Consider the following 12,674-nt stretch of genomic DNA (forward strand, 5'->3'; position numbering starts at 1 on the left):
TCAATGTTTAAAATGCGTCTATCCACCTGGCATCAACGAACAACAGCATTTATCACTTATTTATTTATTGCTGCGATGCACGCTACGTAATCACGTTGCGTCATCAAGTGACGTCATCAGCACGTTAGTTGCTACCCATGACGCTATCGATCCAGGACCTGACAGCCGAGATCTTAGCATAACCTCCAGGGTAGCCAGTTCTGCAGCGGCTCTCCACCCAGGAAACTGCACCGATGAGAATGGTCTCTCCGTTGCGTTCGATGGTCAGCGGACCGCCAGAATCACCCTGGTGTGAAAGTACATTCACTATTCGTATATAAACTCTTGCTACCAGGCATAGTAATTAAAAAACAGGCGATTTTGCAGGCACGGTAATAATAATCATATCGGATCCTCAGGTAATTGTAATTCTTTACAAACGTTTTGGCAACCTATTCAATTCGCCGGTGATTAACAATTACAATTACCGAAGGAGCTGTTTTGACCTAACAAACTACTTAAACAACACATATAAACTGTTGCTACCAGGCATAGTAACATTATTGAAAACAGCTCGTCTTGTAATTGTTAACCTTTAAGGCGATTTGAATATATTGCCGAAACGTTGGTTGACGATTAACAGTGAAGCTGTTTTTTCCTAACTTAAACAACATATATAAACCATTATTATTCTTAACTACACTTCGCCAACCTACTCAAGTCGCTTCTTCAGGGTGAATGACACCGAAAGCTCAGAGTACAGTTTGTGGAAAAACACAAAAGAAAAAAGCCAAGAAAAAGCGAGTGCAAAAAAAACGTTAAGAAAACAATTAGCGATAACGTTTTGCCTCTAGTCCCCAAGAAGGTGTTTGTAGCATGCCGACAGAATCACGTCTGATTAGATGTTTCGTTTGTTTTCTTGCATTTTTCCTTTTTGTTTTATATTCTACTACAAAAGTTTCGGTGTTCACCTTAAGAAGGCTATTTCAGTAGAACGTTGATTAACAAAACTACCAGAGGAGATGTTTTTTATTGATATTTACTTGCCGTTTTAAAGAAAAAAATTAAAAAATGCTTTTAGCGCTCTACATTTACAAAAGTACATCCCAAGCAACAAAAGTTGTTCACTTTTTAAGAAAAATATTTTATTTTAGGATTTTTTGTTTTAAATGCGTCGAAACTTCGCAGATAACCGTTGGAACTAGTCAAGTTGTAGCGGTTTTTATGATATACTATCATTAACAGATATCCCACTAAATTGCACCGGTAAATACTTTTTGGATTCGTATATCGACGTATTATACAAGGCTAGGGGATTGACTTTATAAAACGTTTAAACTTTATTTTACACCAAAAAGCGGTTTAAAACCGTGTAAGGGTTTTTAAAGTTTAGAAACAACGTAAGTAAATCAGACGCGGACCCCTTAAAAAACTTTTTTTAACGCGCACCCCTTAAAAAACGATTTTGGTTTGCGTGAACCAGGGGGGCATGAAGTTTTTTCAGAGATGACGTCACAATCCAAGTAGACCCAAGAAACCTTCCGATCGTATACCTATGTGCAAATATTAAACTTAAGTTGAGTCGCGATACATTCAAGAAGATGGCATTTTATTTTATATCTGGTTTCTCTAAAAAAATGTTCTGTTTTAAAATTTAACCTCAGACCATAAGCATTCATAGACCTTGAAAAACCAGTAACGTGCCCCAAGGGGCCTGTGGTTCCCCTATTAAGGACCCCCATGAAAAAGTTTGTATGCGAACCTCCCGCTCTTGGTCATGTTGTGTCGTTACGGCGATACAAAGAGAGCATTTATTGAATTATTTTGAAATAACTTACACTGCTGCCAAGTTCCACAAAATGTCTAAAAACTTGTACATTTGGCTGGCTGCGGGCCTGTCCAGGGCTGCGGAGTCAGACTCGGGACTCGAATAAGACTATCGTAAAATTACCCGAGTCCCGAGTCCAGAGTCCGACATGCGCATGCGCAGTATCACATTTTGAAACCGATATGGCTTCCAACCTTAAATTATAAATGCGGAATAGCACATGGTCGATATTTTCCAACAATGTATTGTAAGTAAATAAATTACATGAAGTGAATGGTTTAAGTGAATGGTTAAATATCCACGTTATTTTATAGATATGTAAATGTGGTGGAATCTAGGCTGTAGAGTAGGTGCCGGAGTCGGGACGAAATCACATATTTAAAGAGTAGGACTTGACTTTATTTTTTGACCCGGGGTATTCATAACTGGCTCCACAGCCGTGCTATAGTACTCTAGTTCCACTAGTGCTGAAATAAATTGTATAATAAGAACTCAAAGCTCATACAAATCATGAAATGAAGTAGTATAATGCTACTTACTTCTGTATGAGCTTTAATATTCTTACAACGTCTTACTCCAACAATTATGCTCCAAATCTAAATAGTGTAAATACTTGGCTCTCCAGGGTGACTTACCATGCATGATCCGACTTTGCCGTCGCCTCCAGCACATTGGATGCGGTCGGTGATCGCGATAACGCTACCCCAGACTGCTTGGCATGCGGCTTGCGAAACCAGGGGTATGTCGGTTTCTTGCATTATGTATGGAGTTGATTGCGCTGAAATATTCGAAGGATGAAAACTGAAGTAGTGGTGTGTATGTAATGAGGCTTAAATTGTATAATTTTGTAGAATTGGTACTTCTCTATATGTCGGTTGTAAAAATATTGCCCAATTACCCTTCAGTACTTGGTAATGAATATATAGGACTCTAGCCACAAGACTTAAGTTGAAACAACAACATGGTTGGATTAAAACACAGTCGTAATAAAACCTAAATAAGACTAATACCTAATAGTCGTAACAACGTCTAAATCGGAATAAGTCCTGTAGGATTGAATGGCCAGGATAAAGCCTATAGCAGTACATTTTTATATCTCAATTGCAAAATGCAAAATGTTGAAGGCTTGTCTATCAAACTTAGAACTTCGTCATTTCCGTAATTTGTAGCATTGTGACATAACATAGAGTTGATGGTCTACTTTAGACTTTCTTTTTTTATCATACATCACAATGCTGCAACCTGCAAGTATTGTGCCCTAATGTTTAAAAATGGGCTACAGCTCGTTTAAGTTTTAAAATTTAGGAGTATGTTAAAAGACTTTTAGTTGCATACTTTTGCCGTAATTACATTTTGGTTTGATTTTTTAAGGTCTACCGGTAAGCAAAATTTGTTTGGAATTTTACCAGTCCGTTAGCTAAAAAGGTTGAGAAACACTGGCCAATAGAACTATTTACCTAACCTCAAAATCCAGAGGCAAAAGCAACCCGAAACGGAACGGCGTTCCAGGTAAATATTTTTGGCAGATATGCCCTACTCGTAAATCCCACGCATCACCTATAGGAGCAAAACAATGTTTTCAATTACTTCTCGAAATATTATATTACCAACGGTTGAGGTGTATCCCCATCCTGATGTGTGCGCCAATCCGGTGTAGTCATTGCCGACTGCGTGGTCTTCCAACTTGATTGTGTTAACCTAATAAAAAGGATTTCAAGCGTCATTTTTAATCTAGGGTAAAATTAGGTTAACTATAGTATATGCATTTTTAGTTGAGTTGAACAAATTTTAATTTTATTGTTTCGGGGTTCTTAGTGTTTTAATAAAGGTGTATTTAAGTCACTGTTTTCAACAGACTTCATGTAACTTAAGTTATTTTGCTAACATCACTTGACGTGATAAGAATATCAAAGCCCATACAGAAGTAGGAATCATCTTGAACGTTTCGAATAACTCTTTGTTCATTTGAAAATGATGTTGAAAATGAATAAAGATTTATTCGAAACGTCCAACTATGCAACCTACTTCTGTATGGGCTTTGATATTCATTCTACATCTCACTACAACCTCCAACCATTATGCTCCAAAAACAACACTTGACTTCAACCATTTTAGCAAAGGACCTACTTGGTCTTATTTCAAGCTCGAATGTGGATTATTTCACTAAAAAATTCTAAAAACAAATTGAAAAGCGTCAAAATACGTGTGTAACCAAAGCCAAATAGAATAAATATCGAATTAAAAAACAAATTTACTTGGGCATTGTATGTCTTACCATAATTTCTTCGCAAAGATAAAATATATTTACATAACGGACAAATCAGAGCAACTTACATTATCACCAAGCCTGGCTTCGGTGGCAAGTATGATCACAGCGTAATCATAATCGAAAGTTGCTGAATTCCACAATGGGTGGCCAATGAAATTTGCCTGGGGAATCAGTTGTTCAGGGCTGCGGTAATCAATGGCGCCGAGAGCCACATTCACAGTGCTGTCGAAAAAATTGATAAATATTGGCGTTGTAGGTTTTTAATTGTCATGTGATTGCAGTTATTTTTGATTTTACGAAATTTTAAAACGAAAACAGGTTGAAAAACTTAAAAAATCGAAAATAATTAAAAAAAATTAGCCTATAACAACAAACAAAAAAATTAAACCTGCTCTAAGGAATTTAAAAACCAAAACATGCTATCTCATAGAATATGAAAAACACAGTACTTATGCTATTGATAAACAAAATAATATCAGTTGCTTTGTAATGCTTATGAAAGCTGAGTCATGCTTAATTTGCTTCGTCACACCTGACTTGACAATGAGCTGCGCTGATCACGTGTCTAGTCGATACCAGGGATCCTCCGCAAAAGTGAGAACCGGTGATTCGTTGGAGGCTTACCTGAGGTCAAATGGTAAATTAGGTTACGTAAGGTCATATAGTAAATAGGGTTACCTTAGGTCAAATGGTAAATAGGGTTACTTGACATCAAATGGTAAATAGGGTTACCTGAGGTCAAATGGTAAGTAGGGTTACCTGAGGTCATATAGTAAATAGGGTTACCCGAGGTCATATAGTAAATAAGGTTACCTGAGGTCAAGTGGTAAATAGGGTTACCCGAGGTCAAATGGTGAATTGGGGTACCGGAGGTCAAATAGTAAATAGGGTTAACTAAGGTCAAATGCTAAATAGGGTGACCTTAGGTCAAATGGTAAATAAGGTGACTTCAGGTCAAATGGTATATAGGGTTACTTTAGGTCAAATGGTAAATAGGGTTACCCGAGGTCATATGGTATATAGGGTTACTTTAGGTGGGGTAGTTAACAGGTCTACCAAAGGTCATAGTTAGGCTTTTATAGGGTTACCTTAGGTCATATGGAAAATGCAAGTAATATCGCAAAAAAACGAAAAATGATTTTGTGACCCAGGACGCCGACAACCTTGCTTAAATGACGTCACAATAGATTTCACCCACCTGCCAGGGGTAAGCCCCTGTTTCCGCGTTATTTCCGCCAAGGACCCTCGAGTTGTCCTGGTAACCGACCCCCATGGGGTGCCTTATCGATGGTTGGGGGGCCGCTGGTGAAATACAATAAGGTTAGTTTACTACAGGGGTTTGGGAGCAAGGAAATTAGAGAATGATAGTTGTTTTTAAAGTTTTCTATTTAGTTGGACCTTTAAGAACCAAGGTTTTTAAAATGTACTTAATCTTTGTTGAAAGCCGCATTTTTCTAGTTCTAAATCTAAACAGGGCCATTATACAATGAGGTTAGCCTACTTCTGGGGTTTGTGGGGCCTCAGCGAAAGCATAAAGTACATAAGCAAGCACAAGAATAACGGGCGCTTAATTTCTGTAGGCAGAATGCAGGTAAAGGGCATGTGACTGTAGGAAGTCTTACCTTTTGCCGACTACTGATTGTGCCGTTAGCTTGTTAAGTTTATTCCATTAGAAGGGCGCACGTTAAAAGGGGAAGGGGGGAGACCAGAGAAAGTTGTTTTGGCCTGACCGAGGGGCCGGCGGTATCTCCCGAAGAGAGTAAGTAAGGATATAAGCAGACGTAAGAAGTAGGCGCACTTAATACAATACAACCTTCGAGTTATTCGAAACGTTCAAAATGCTTCCTACTTCTGTATGGGCTTTGATATTCTTATTACGTCTTGCTACAACCTCCAAACATTATGCTTAAAAACCTGAATATTGTTTTGCATGAAAATTGTCACGCTAGACAGAGTTATAGAATCACTTAATGTTCTTAAAAACGAAGAGAGCAAGTAGAAAGTACATCTTAATGCGGTGCAACAGAACTATGGATTGGCAGATCTAAATAACACCAAACACAGTTATTCAATCACTACAGGTTCTAAAAAAAAACTTTTACGAATTAAAAACCAATTAGACTTGAGAAACCTGCTGATTTTGCCCCAAAACACTTTAAACTATACTAAGTTTCAGACATACCAGATTGTGATATACATCGAACTTAACGATCTTATTCCCTTCGCATGTAGTCGAAAAAAATGGCGCTAGTCTAGAATTCAACCAGACGTTTAATCAACACATATTTAGGTTAATGTCTGGGTAAGCGTTTGTGTTCGGGTGGGTTAAGTAATACTTAATTCAAGATTACGAAGTAAAATAGGAAGTTGGTACAGCCCTAAATCAGATTTGATCAAAAAACACCGCAGTCAACAATCTTCCAACTCATTGCTTTTATAAATAATAAATAAACAAGTCGGGTGAAAAAAGTAAAGTCAGTGTACTTACCTGCCACGAGCCCAACAAGTGCTAGAAAAAACAACATTTTGTCGAGATTACTGTTCAGTCTCTCAGAAGAATAAACTCATCCCCAACCCGACCCCTCTTTATACCTCTCCCCTGCAAACATTTCGAGTTTGCTTCCAGTTATTTTTAGGCGACGGTGAGGGGCCTGGGAACAGCCACCTTATCCGCACGTGTTACCTGTCTGTGACGTAATAATGACAAGCGCGACGTGCCGGGGTCAAGTGAGTTTGCCGGTTTTCTAAAAAGTTGCCCCTTTTTGGATTAAAATGCCTTTGAAGGAATTCCTTCATATGGAAAACGAAGTTGTTTGGTGTTTTTTCATTTAAATTCAAGGTATTATTTTGTAAAAGGTTATTTCAATCTGTAAAACCCGTCTTTTGATAATGAATTGCAAAGCCAATAAGGTCGAAAATCAACATCATCTTGCTTAGGACATTTTAATACGAGCTCATATCATCTTCAGTTAATGTGTTATCTTCATTAATCTTCAGTTCACATTAAGTGAAGATGATACAAGTTCTTATCGAAACATTTTAATCAATATGATGTAGATCTACCCGACCTTTTTGGCTTTGGCATCCATCATTATCAAGCAAAACTACGGATCCGTGCATAGCGTCCCTAATAATCCGAGCCGTTGTACGGAAAATAAACATTAACTACTTACTTTTTTTTTTAAACTTGATTTTAATTTGAAGTCGACAAGACGTTTCATCCGATAGCGTTTAACATTGCCCTAATTCATATAAACCTTAAACCAGCGGTATTTTTCAACCCACGGGTCTCGACCGAAAATTGTGTCGCCGTTTGATTTGGTTGGGTCGCCGACTGCAGTAGTTAATATCGTTAGATTTTTTAAAATTAGGTTTGAGCAAAACTTGTGGAATTTTTGCAAAAAGAAGAAAAATTGAGAAACACTGATTTAAACCAGGGAAAATAAATTTGCATGAAGTAACTTGTAAGTTTAGGTATAAGTTATGATTTGTGAGATAAAGAATCAATATATTCAACATGTTAAATGTTTTAATTTTTATGATTTACCCCCACCCCTTATAAACTATAAGTGACGTAAGAATTTTGAAGACAAAATACAGTTTTACGCACGATAAGTTGGACATGTTGTGATAGTGGTTTAAAACCAAGCATTATTAACACGCATTGCTTTGGTAATTGGGTGATTAGGAGGCCATATTTGGTCAAATCAACCTTAAAAGAAAAACAGCGCGGTAAAGTGTTTTCTGCACTTGTACTGCCATAAAGTAATGCCATATTTGGTCTGAAAACCATCACGTTAAATTTTTTTTACTAGGCGATGTATTAGTAGTTAAGTAATTTAGGAGGCCATGTCTGGTACAATAACCAGCACGTTCAAGTGTTTGTCACTTGTTTTGCTGAATTGTAAAGTTTGCGATGTCGTGGGATCTAAAGCAGGTTTATAGAAGCAAACATCTCGGTGGCAAGTTGTTTAACAAGGCGAGCCACGATTCCCAATTTAGAAGCGATGGTTGCTCAACTAATCCCAATACAAACGAACCGAGTAAGTATAAAACAGCTGCAATCTACCTGGAAGTTCGCAGAAGATTACACAGCATTTTGTCCGGCATTTTTTAAAGTTTTCTTGGGGGGGATTAAATATGAAATTTTTTCAAGTTCGTATTGAAACGTCATAATCAAGATGATGTCGATCTACTCGACCTTTTTGGCTTTGCAATTGATTACCAAGTTCAATATTTTTCTAACGTTTTGTATCGGTATGGATTTACTAGTTCTCAAAATAGCCTATAGAGAAATACTTTAAGTTAATTTTATCCCCTTAAAATAGTATAATAAATAAACGGTTGCTAGCAGTCATAGTATACTAAAAAGAAGGTATTGCAGTACTATTTTATTTTGGCTAAGGTATCCGAAACGTTGGATAAAATAAATAAGCAGCCGAAGAACTTCAACTAGTCTTTGCGCTAAAATTCATCCCTCTCCAAATAATTATAACTTACCACCCCTGCGTTCAGCACGCGCAGCGCACGCTTAACGCCACATTCGCGTCTTTATCAATTTGGGACAAAATAAAAATAGACCCACCTTCGGAGACCACTTGTGCCTTACAATGCGCACCTTGTACATCAATCCACTTTCCCACCAAAACCTATATTCGTCTTCTTAAAACTTATTATCGAATTTTGGAAATTATAAGCCGCGCTGTCGCACTACACGTCACAATACTTTTCATTGTTCGCACTGAAAGGACAAGATGAAATATATCCTGGGAGTTATAGCACTGATTTCTGTTTGTAGAGGTGAGATTGCTTGTACAAGCATAGCACTGTATTTGTCAGACGCAAAACAGCATTTGTAGAAATAAGAAAAACAAATATTTTTTTAGATTTTTTTTTTGAAATAAATTTTGGTTAGTAATGCATTGATTGAGCTTAGCAAAATATTTACCCCACATTCGCTGGCCACATAAAATCAGTGTTTCCCATTCAATGGGTCGCCAACTGTAGTTAACATGGTTGGGTTCATTAAAATAAATCTGATTAAGATTTGAATACTTAGATCATTGCGGAAGAAATACGTAGACTTGGCTCAAATTAATTAAATGCTATCTTATTATACTTATATATGTATAATCAAAGTATTCTTTCGAATAGTATATATATGTATGTCTTATTTTTGTTCACCTACAAAAAGTTTAGTGAAGAGAATTGAGTCGCCAAAGCTTGGCTGTTATGCTTACGATTGATATAGGGGTCGCCGAAAAACAGTTAAAAAAAAAAAATGGATTAAAGGAAATTATATAAACCAAAGTTTTTTTGCTGTGATGCTTATTTATCTTTTAAATTTTCCCGGGCGATATTACAAGTGCTGGCGTAGCGTAGCGCAACTAAACTAAACACGAGCCAAATGTCAATACTTAGTTTAACCCAAGGTAACCCCAACTTTATTGTTTCCAGCGACTCCTCTTCTTGAGAGGAGAGAACATCCGCTCTTCAGTGGAGAGAGTCGGATCATCAATGGGCAGGAGGCGGAGTCGGGGGCGTGGCCATGGCAGGTTGGTTCAGTTGTTTGTTATAGAGCACGTGCCATGTCTAAGTGTTAGGTTTAGTTATAGGGTATATGCCATTAACGGTAGCACAAAAGTCATTTGACATTTGCAAATCGAAAGTAAGAAAACGTTTGACTTACATTGATTAAAAACAGCTCCTCTTCTGTTAATTGCAATTGTTAACCGACATTTCGGCAACCTATGCAAATGGCCTTCGTTAGGGTGGATGGCAGCGGTGTCGCACCCTGTATGTGGCCTGCACTGTAAACTTGTTTTTTTGTATTTTAGGCCTCTCTTCAACGCAGCGGGAGCCACTTCTGCGGAGGGTCGCTAATAGCAACACGTTACGTCATCACGGCTGCTCATTGTGAAGTCACGTGAGTAGATTAACAGTCGGGCAAAGGATTGTTTTTGCTACTGTACCTTCGGTGCAAAGCGCTTTTAGTCGTATTTTTTTTCGTGAACTCAAAATATCCAGATTGTTGTTATACTGACACAAAGGTTGAAGAATGGCCATAATTTTACAAAAAAAGTCCTAGAGGTCAATATGAGTGAAAAATAACGCTTTTTGGTGAAAAGAGGAAAATTTTCGTAAATACTTCGGAGATTCAGTTTTAAATAAAAAGTGTCTAATTTCTTAAATCGATAACACGTCAAAATTTAACAAAAAGTCACATTATTCTATAAAAATTAAAATAACGCTCAATTAAAAGAATACCCAAACGTAATTTTATAAAATTAAAAGAAAACTTTATTTTATGGAATACAAAAGAACGTGATATACCAATCAATGTGTGTAGACGGCCGTATTGTCTAAATCTTGGCAAATCAGGTGGCACAATGTAAAGACAAGCCGCATTGAATCCGAGGTAAGCTTTCGCACAGCCGTGTTTAATCAGTCAGTGTGTTACAACCTACAACTATCCTAAAAGCAAATCAGGATTACTGCAGAAGAAAAACACTTTAAAAGTGCTCCTAGTTTTATTTTCGCAGCAAGCCTTAACCACATTTAATGTTGCACAGGTCTTCCCCAGTCACTGTGGGTTTGGGTGGGGTTTCTTGGAACGGGGGCCTGGATCAGTACATCCAACAATCCCAATTCACCCCTCACCCAAGCTACAGCGGCTTCGACTACGACTATGGCGTCATCACCCTCGCCCGTAACGCAACCCTCAACGGACTCGTAAGCATATGAAAAAAAACTACAATTTTTTTAAATCTAGAAAAATTGAAAACGAGATTGCAAATAAGGATTTTCTGAGATTTCGTTCATATTTAGTTGAGACGAAATCGGTCTTTGCGGCATTATCGTACAAATTAACTGACGTCATTATTCGACCTATTGAGTGACGTCATTATTCTACGACTTAAGTAACGTCATCATCTTACATTTAACGTTATTTTATGTTTTTCTATTAACATTCAATGTTCTACATTTCAAGTGCCGTTATTACAAACGATGTAAGTGACGTCATTGGTTTATGAGAAAGTGACGTCATTGGCTTATGAGAAAGTGACGTCATTGGCTCAAGAGAAAATGACGTCATTAGATGGATGTTGAGACGTCATTATCTTGTTGCTAGGTTGATGTTGTGACGTCATTATCTTGTTGCTAGGTGGATATAGTGACGTTGGTTGGAGATAATGTGGACTACAATGCGGGAACCCCCGCAACTGTTACTGGTTGGGGATACACGAGAAAGAATGGAAATAGTAAGTTTTAATTAAACTGGAACAAAAGGTGGACTAGTTTTCAACAAAACTTTTAAATCCAATGAATTTGCTAATTTTACTTCATAAGTTACGACATTGCCCTTAATAACCAAGCTGTAATCATTTTTTTGGATCTTGGCACAATATTTTTAGAATAATTAACATTCAACCCTTTTGTCCGATTATAACGTCATCTTTTTGGAATTGAATGTGTTTTTATAATTTGTTTTTCACCGTTCAACATAATTTTTTTTACAACTTTACCAATTTTATTTCATTTAACCCATAATATCACGCAATTTAATAAAATATATTTTTCAGATGGAGTTATTCCCGATCTGCTGCAGGAGACGGTGGTTCCCCTGATATCGTACGAATACTGTAGAGAATTGTGGGGCTCAAGTGCCCAGATCACTGACCGCATGTTGTGCGCTGGGGGAGGGGATTCGGGATCGTGCAATGTAAGGCGATACTTCTGTGTAAACTAGATGTCCGATAATATCGGTCGGAGTCGATACTTGCCATGTGATAGTATCGGCACTCGTCCAATTAGGGCAGGGATGGGCAGTATTTTTGCGAGCCAAAACCAAACCCAAAAATAATCTCTGCCGGCCGTAATAAATTTAACTGTCAGTTATGATGTTGAAAATGAATGAAATAGTTTTCAAAACACTCACAAAATGCTACTTACTTCTGTATGTGCTTTAATATTCATTCTACTTCTAACTCCAACCTCCAGCCATTATATAAAGCTTTATTGGAAACGTTCATAAAATGCTACTTACTTCTGTATGGGCTTTCATATTCTTCCTATGACCAAGTATTAGTATGTAAAAACCTTGTTTAACCACGTGACACTCGAACAGGGCGACTCAGGAGGCCCCCTAGTGGTGCTTGACGGCGGGGAGTATGTTCTCATCGGCGCCGTATCGTGGGGAAGCACCCAATGCTCAACCTACCTACCCTCGGGCTACGCCAAGTTGTCGGTGGAGAGGCCCTGGATAAGATCTATCACTGGAGTGTAGATGTAGTATGTGCAACGATTTGGAGCGCAAATAAATACTCGGTGTTAATGTAAATGAGTTATGTTGTAAGTGAAACCAACTATAAACGGATGGCCCTCAATATGCTGTTGATAACACGAATAATTTAGTTAAAATACTTCTTCCGGCACTCATTTGTTTTATCCGACGCTTCGGCCTTTACAGAGAAAAAGAGTTACTTAAGTATGCAATAATTGATTTCTTGACCAAAAAGAAGATTATTTAAAGGCTGTTTTTTGAACGGCTGATTTCATTTTTCGTCTTTTGTCAGTTTTAGGAATGTGAAATGTCGA

At 37.6% G+C, this 12,674-nt stretch overlaps 2 protein-coding genes across 2 annotated transcripts; one reads left to right on the plus strand and one right to left on the minus strand.

The window, feature by feature from the left end:
* Positions 1 to 124: 124 nt before the first annotated feature.
* Positions 125 to 6,601, minus strand: LOC146131773 (chymotrypsinogen A-like). Its single transcript, XM_083397040.1, has 7 exons — positions 6,565 to 6,601; positions 5,275 to 5,378; positions 4,609 to 4,700; positions 4,142 to 4,298; positions 3,415 to 3,505; positions 2,443 to 2,585; positions 125 to 286 (listed from the first exon to the last, which is right to left on the minus strand). Exons 1-7 carry the CDS (start codon positions 6,599 to 6,601, stop codon positions 125 to 127), a joined length of 786 nt encoding a protein of 261 aa, XP_083253166.1.
* A 1,391-nt stretch (positions 6,602 to 7,992) lies between these two features.
* Positions 7,993 to 12,363, plus strand: LOC146131774 (chymotrypsinogen A-like). Its single transcript, XM_083397041.1, has 7 exons — positions 7,993 to 8,119; positions 9,534 to 9,631; positions 9,914 to 10,002; positions 10,649 to 10,808; positions 11,242 to 11,338; positions 11,660 to 11,799; positions 12,205 to 12,363. Exons 1-7 carry the CDS (start codon positions 7,993 to 7,995, stop codon positions 12,361 to 12,363), a joined length of 870 nt encoding a protein of 289 aa, XP_083253167.1.
* The last annotated feature ends 311 nt before the right edge of the window (positions 12,364 to 12,674 follow it).

Source organism: Ascidiella aspersa, chromosome 9, assembly GCF_963924565.1.
Source record: "Ascidiella aspersa chromosome 9, kaAscAspe10.2, whole genome shotgun sequence".
NCBI classification, from domain to species: Eukaryota; Metazoa; Chordata; class Ascidiacea; order Phlebobranchia; family Ascidiidae; genus Ascidiella; species Ascidiella aspersa.

Excerpts from the sequence above, each read along its gene's own strand:
- LOC146131774 (XM_083397041.1), top strand. The coding sequence starts at position 7,993 with ATGTCGTGGGATCTAAAGCAGGTTTATAGAAGCAAACATCTCGGTGGC. Across the intron at positions 9,632-9,913 it reads CGGGGGCGTGGCCATGGCAG|GCCTCTCTTCAACGCAGCGG; the intron begins GTTGGTTCAGTT and ends TTTGTATTTTAG. Across the intron at positions 11,339-11,659 it reads CACGAGAAAGAATGGAAATA|ATGGAGTTATTCCCGATCTG; the intron begins GTAAGTTTTAAT and ends TATATTTTTCAG.
- LOC146131773 (XM_083397040.1), bottom strand. The coding sequence starts at position 6,601 with ATGTTGTTTTTTCTAGCACTTGTTGGGCTCGTGGCAG. Across the intron at positions 5,379-6,564 it reads ACTTGTTGGGCTCGTGGCAG|CGGCCCCCCAACCATCGATA; the intron begins GTAAGTACACTG and ends GTATTTCACCAG. Across the intron at positions 4,701-5,274 it reads CAGGGGCTTACCCCTGGCAG|GTAAGCCTCCAACGAATCAC; the intron begins GTGGGTGAAATC and ends ATTTGACCTCAG.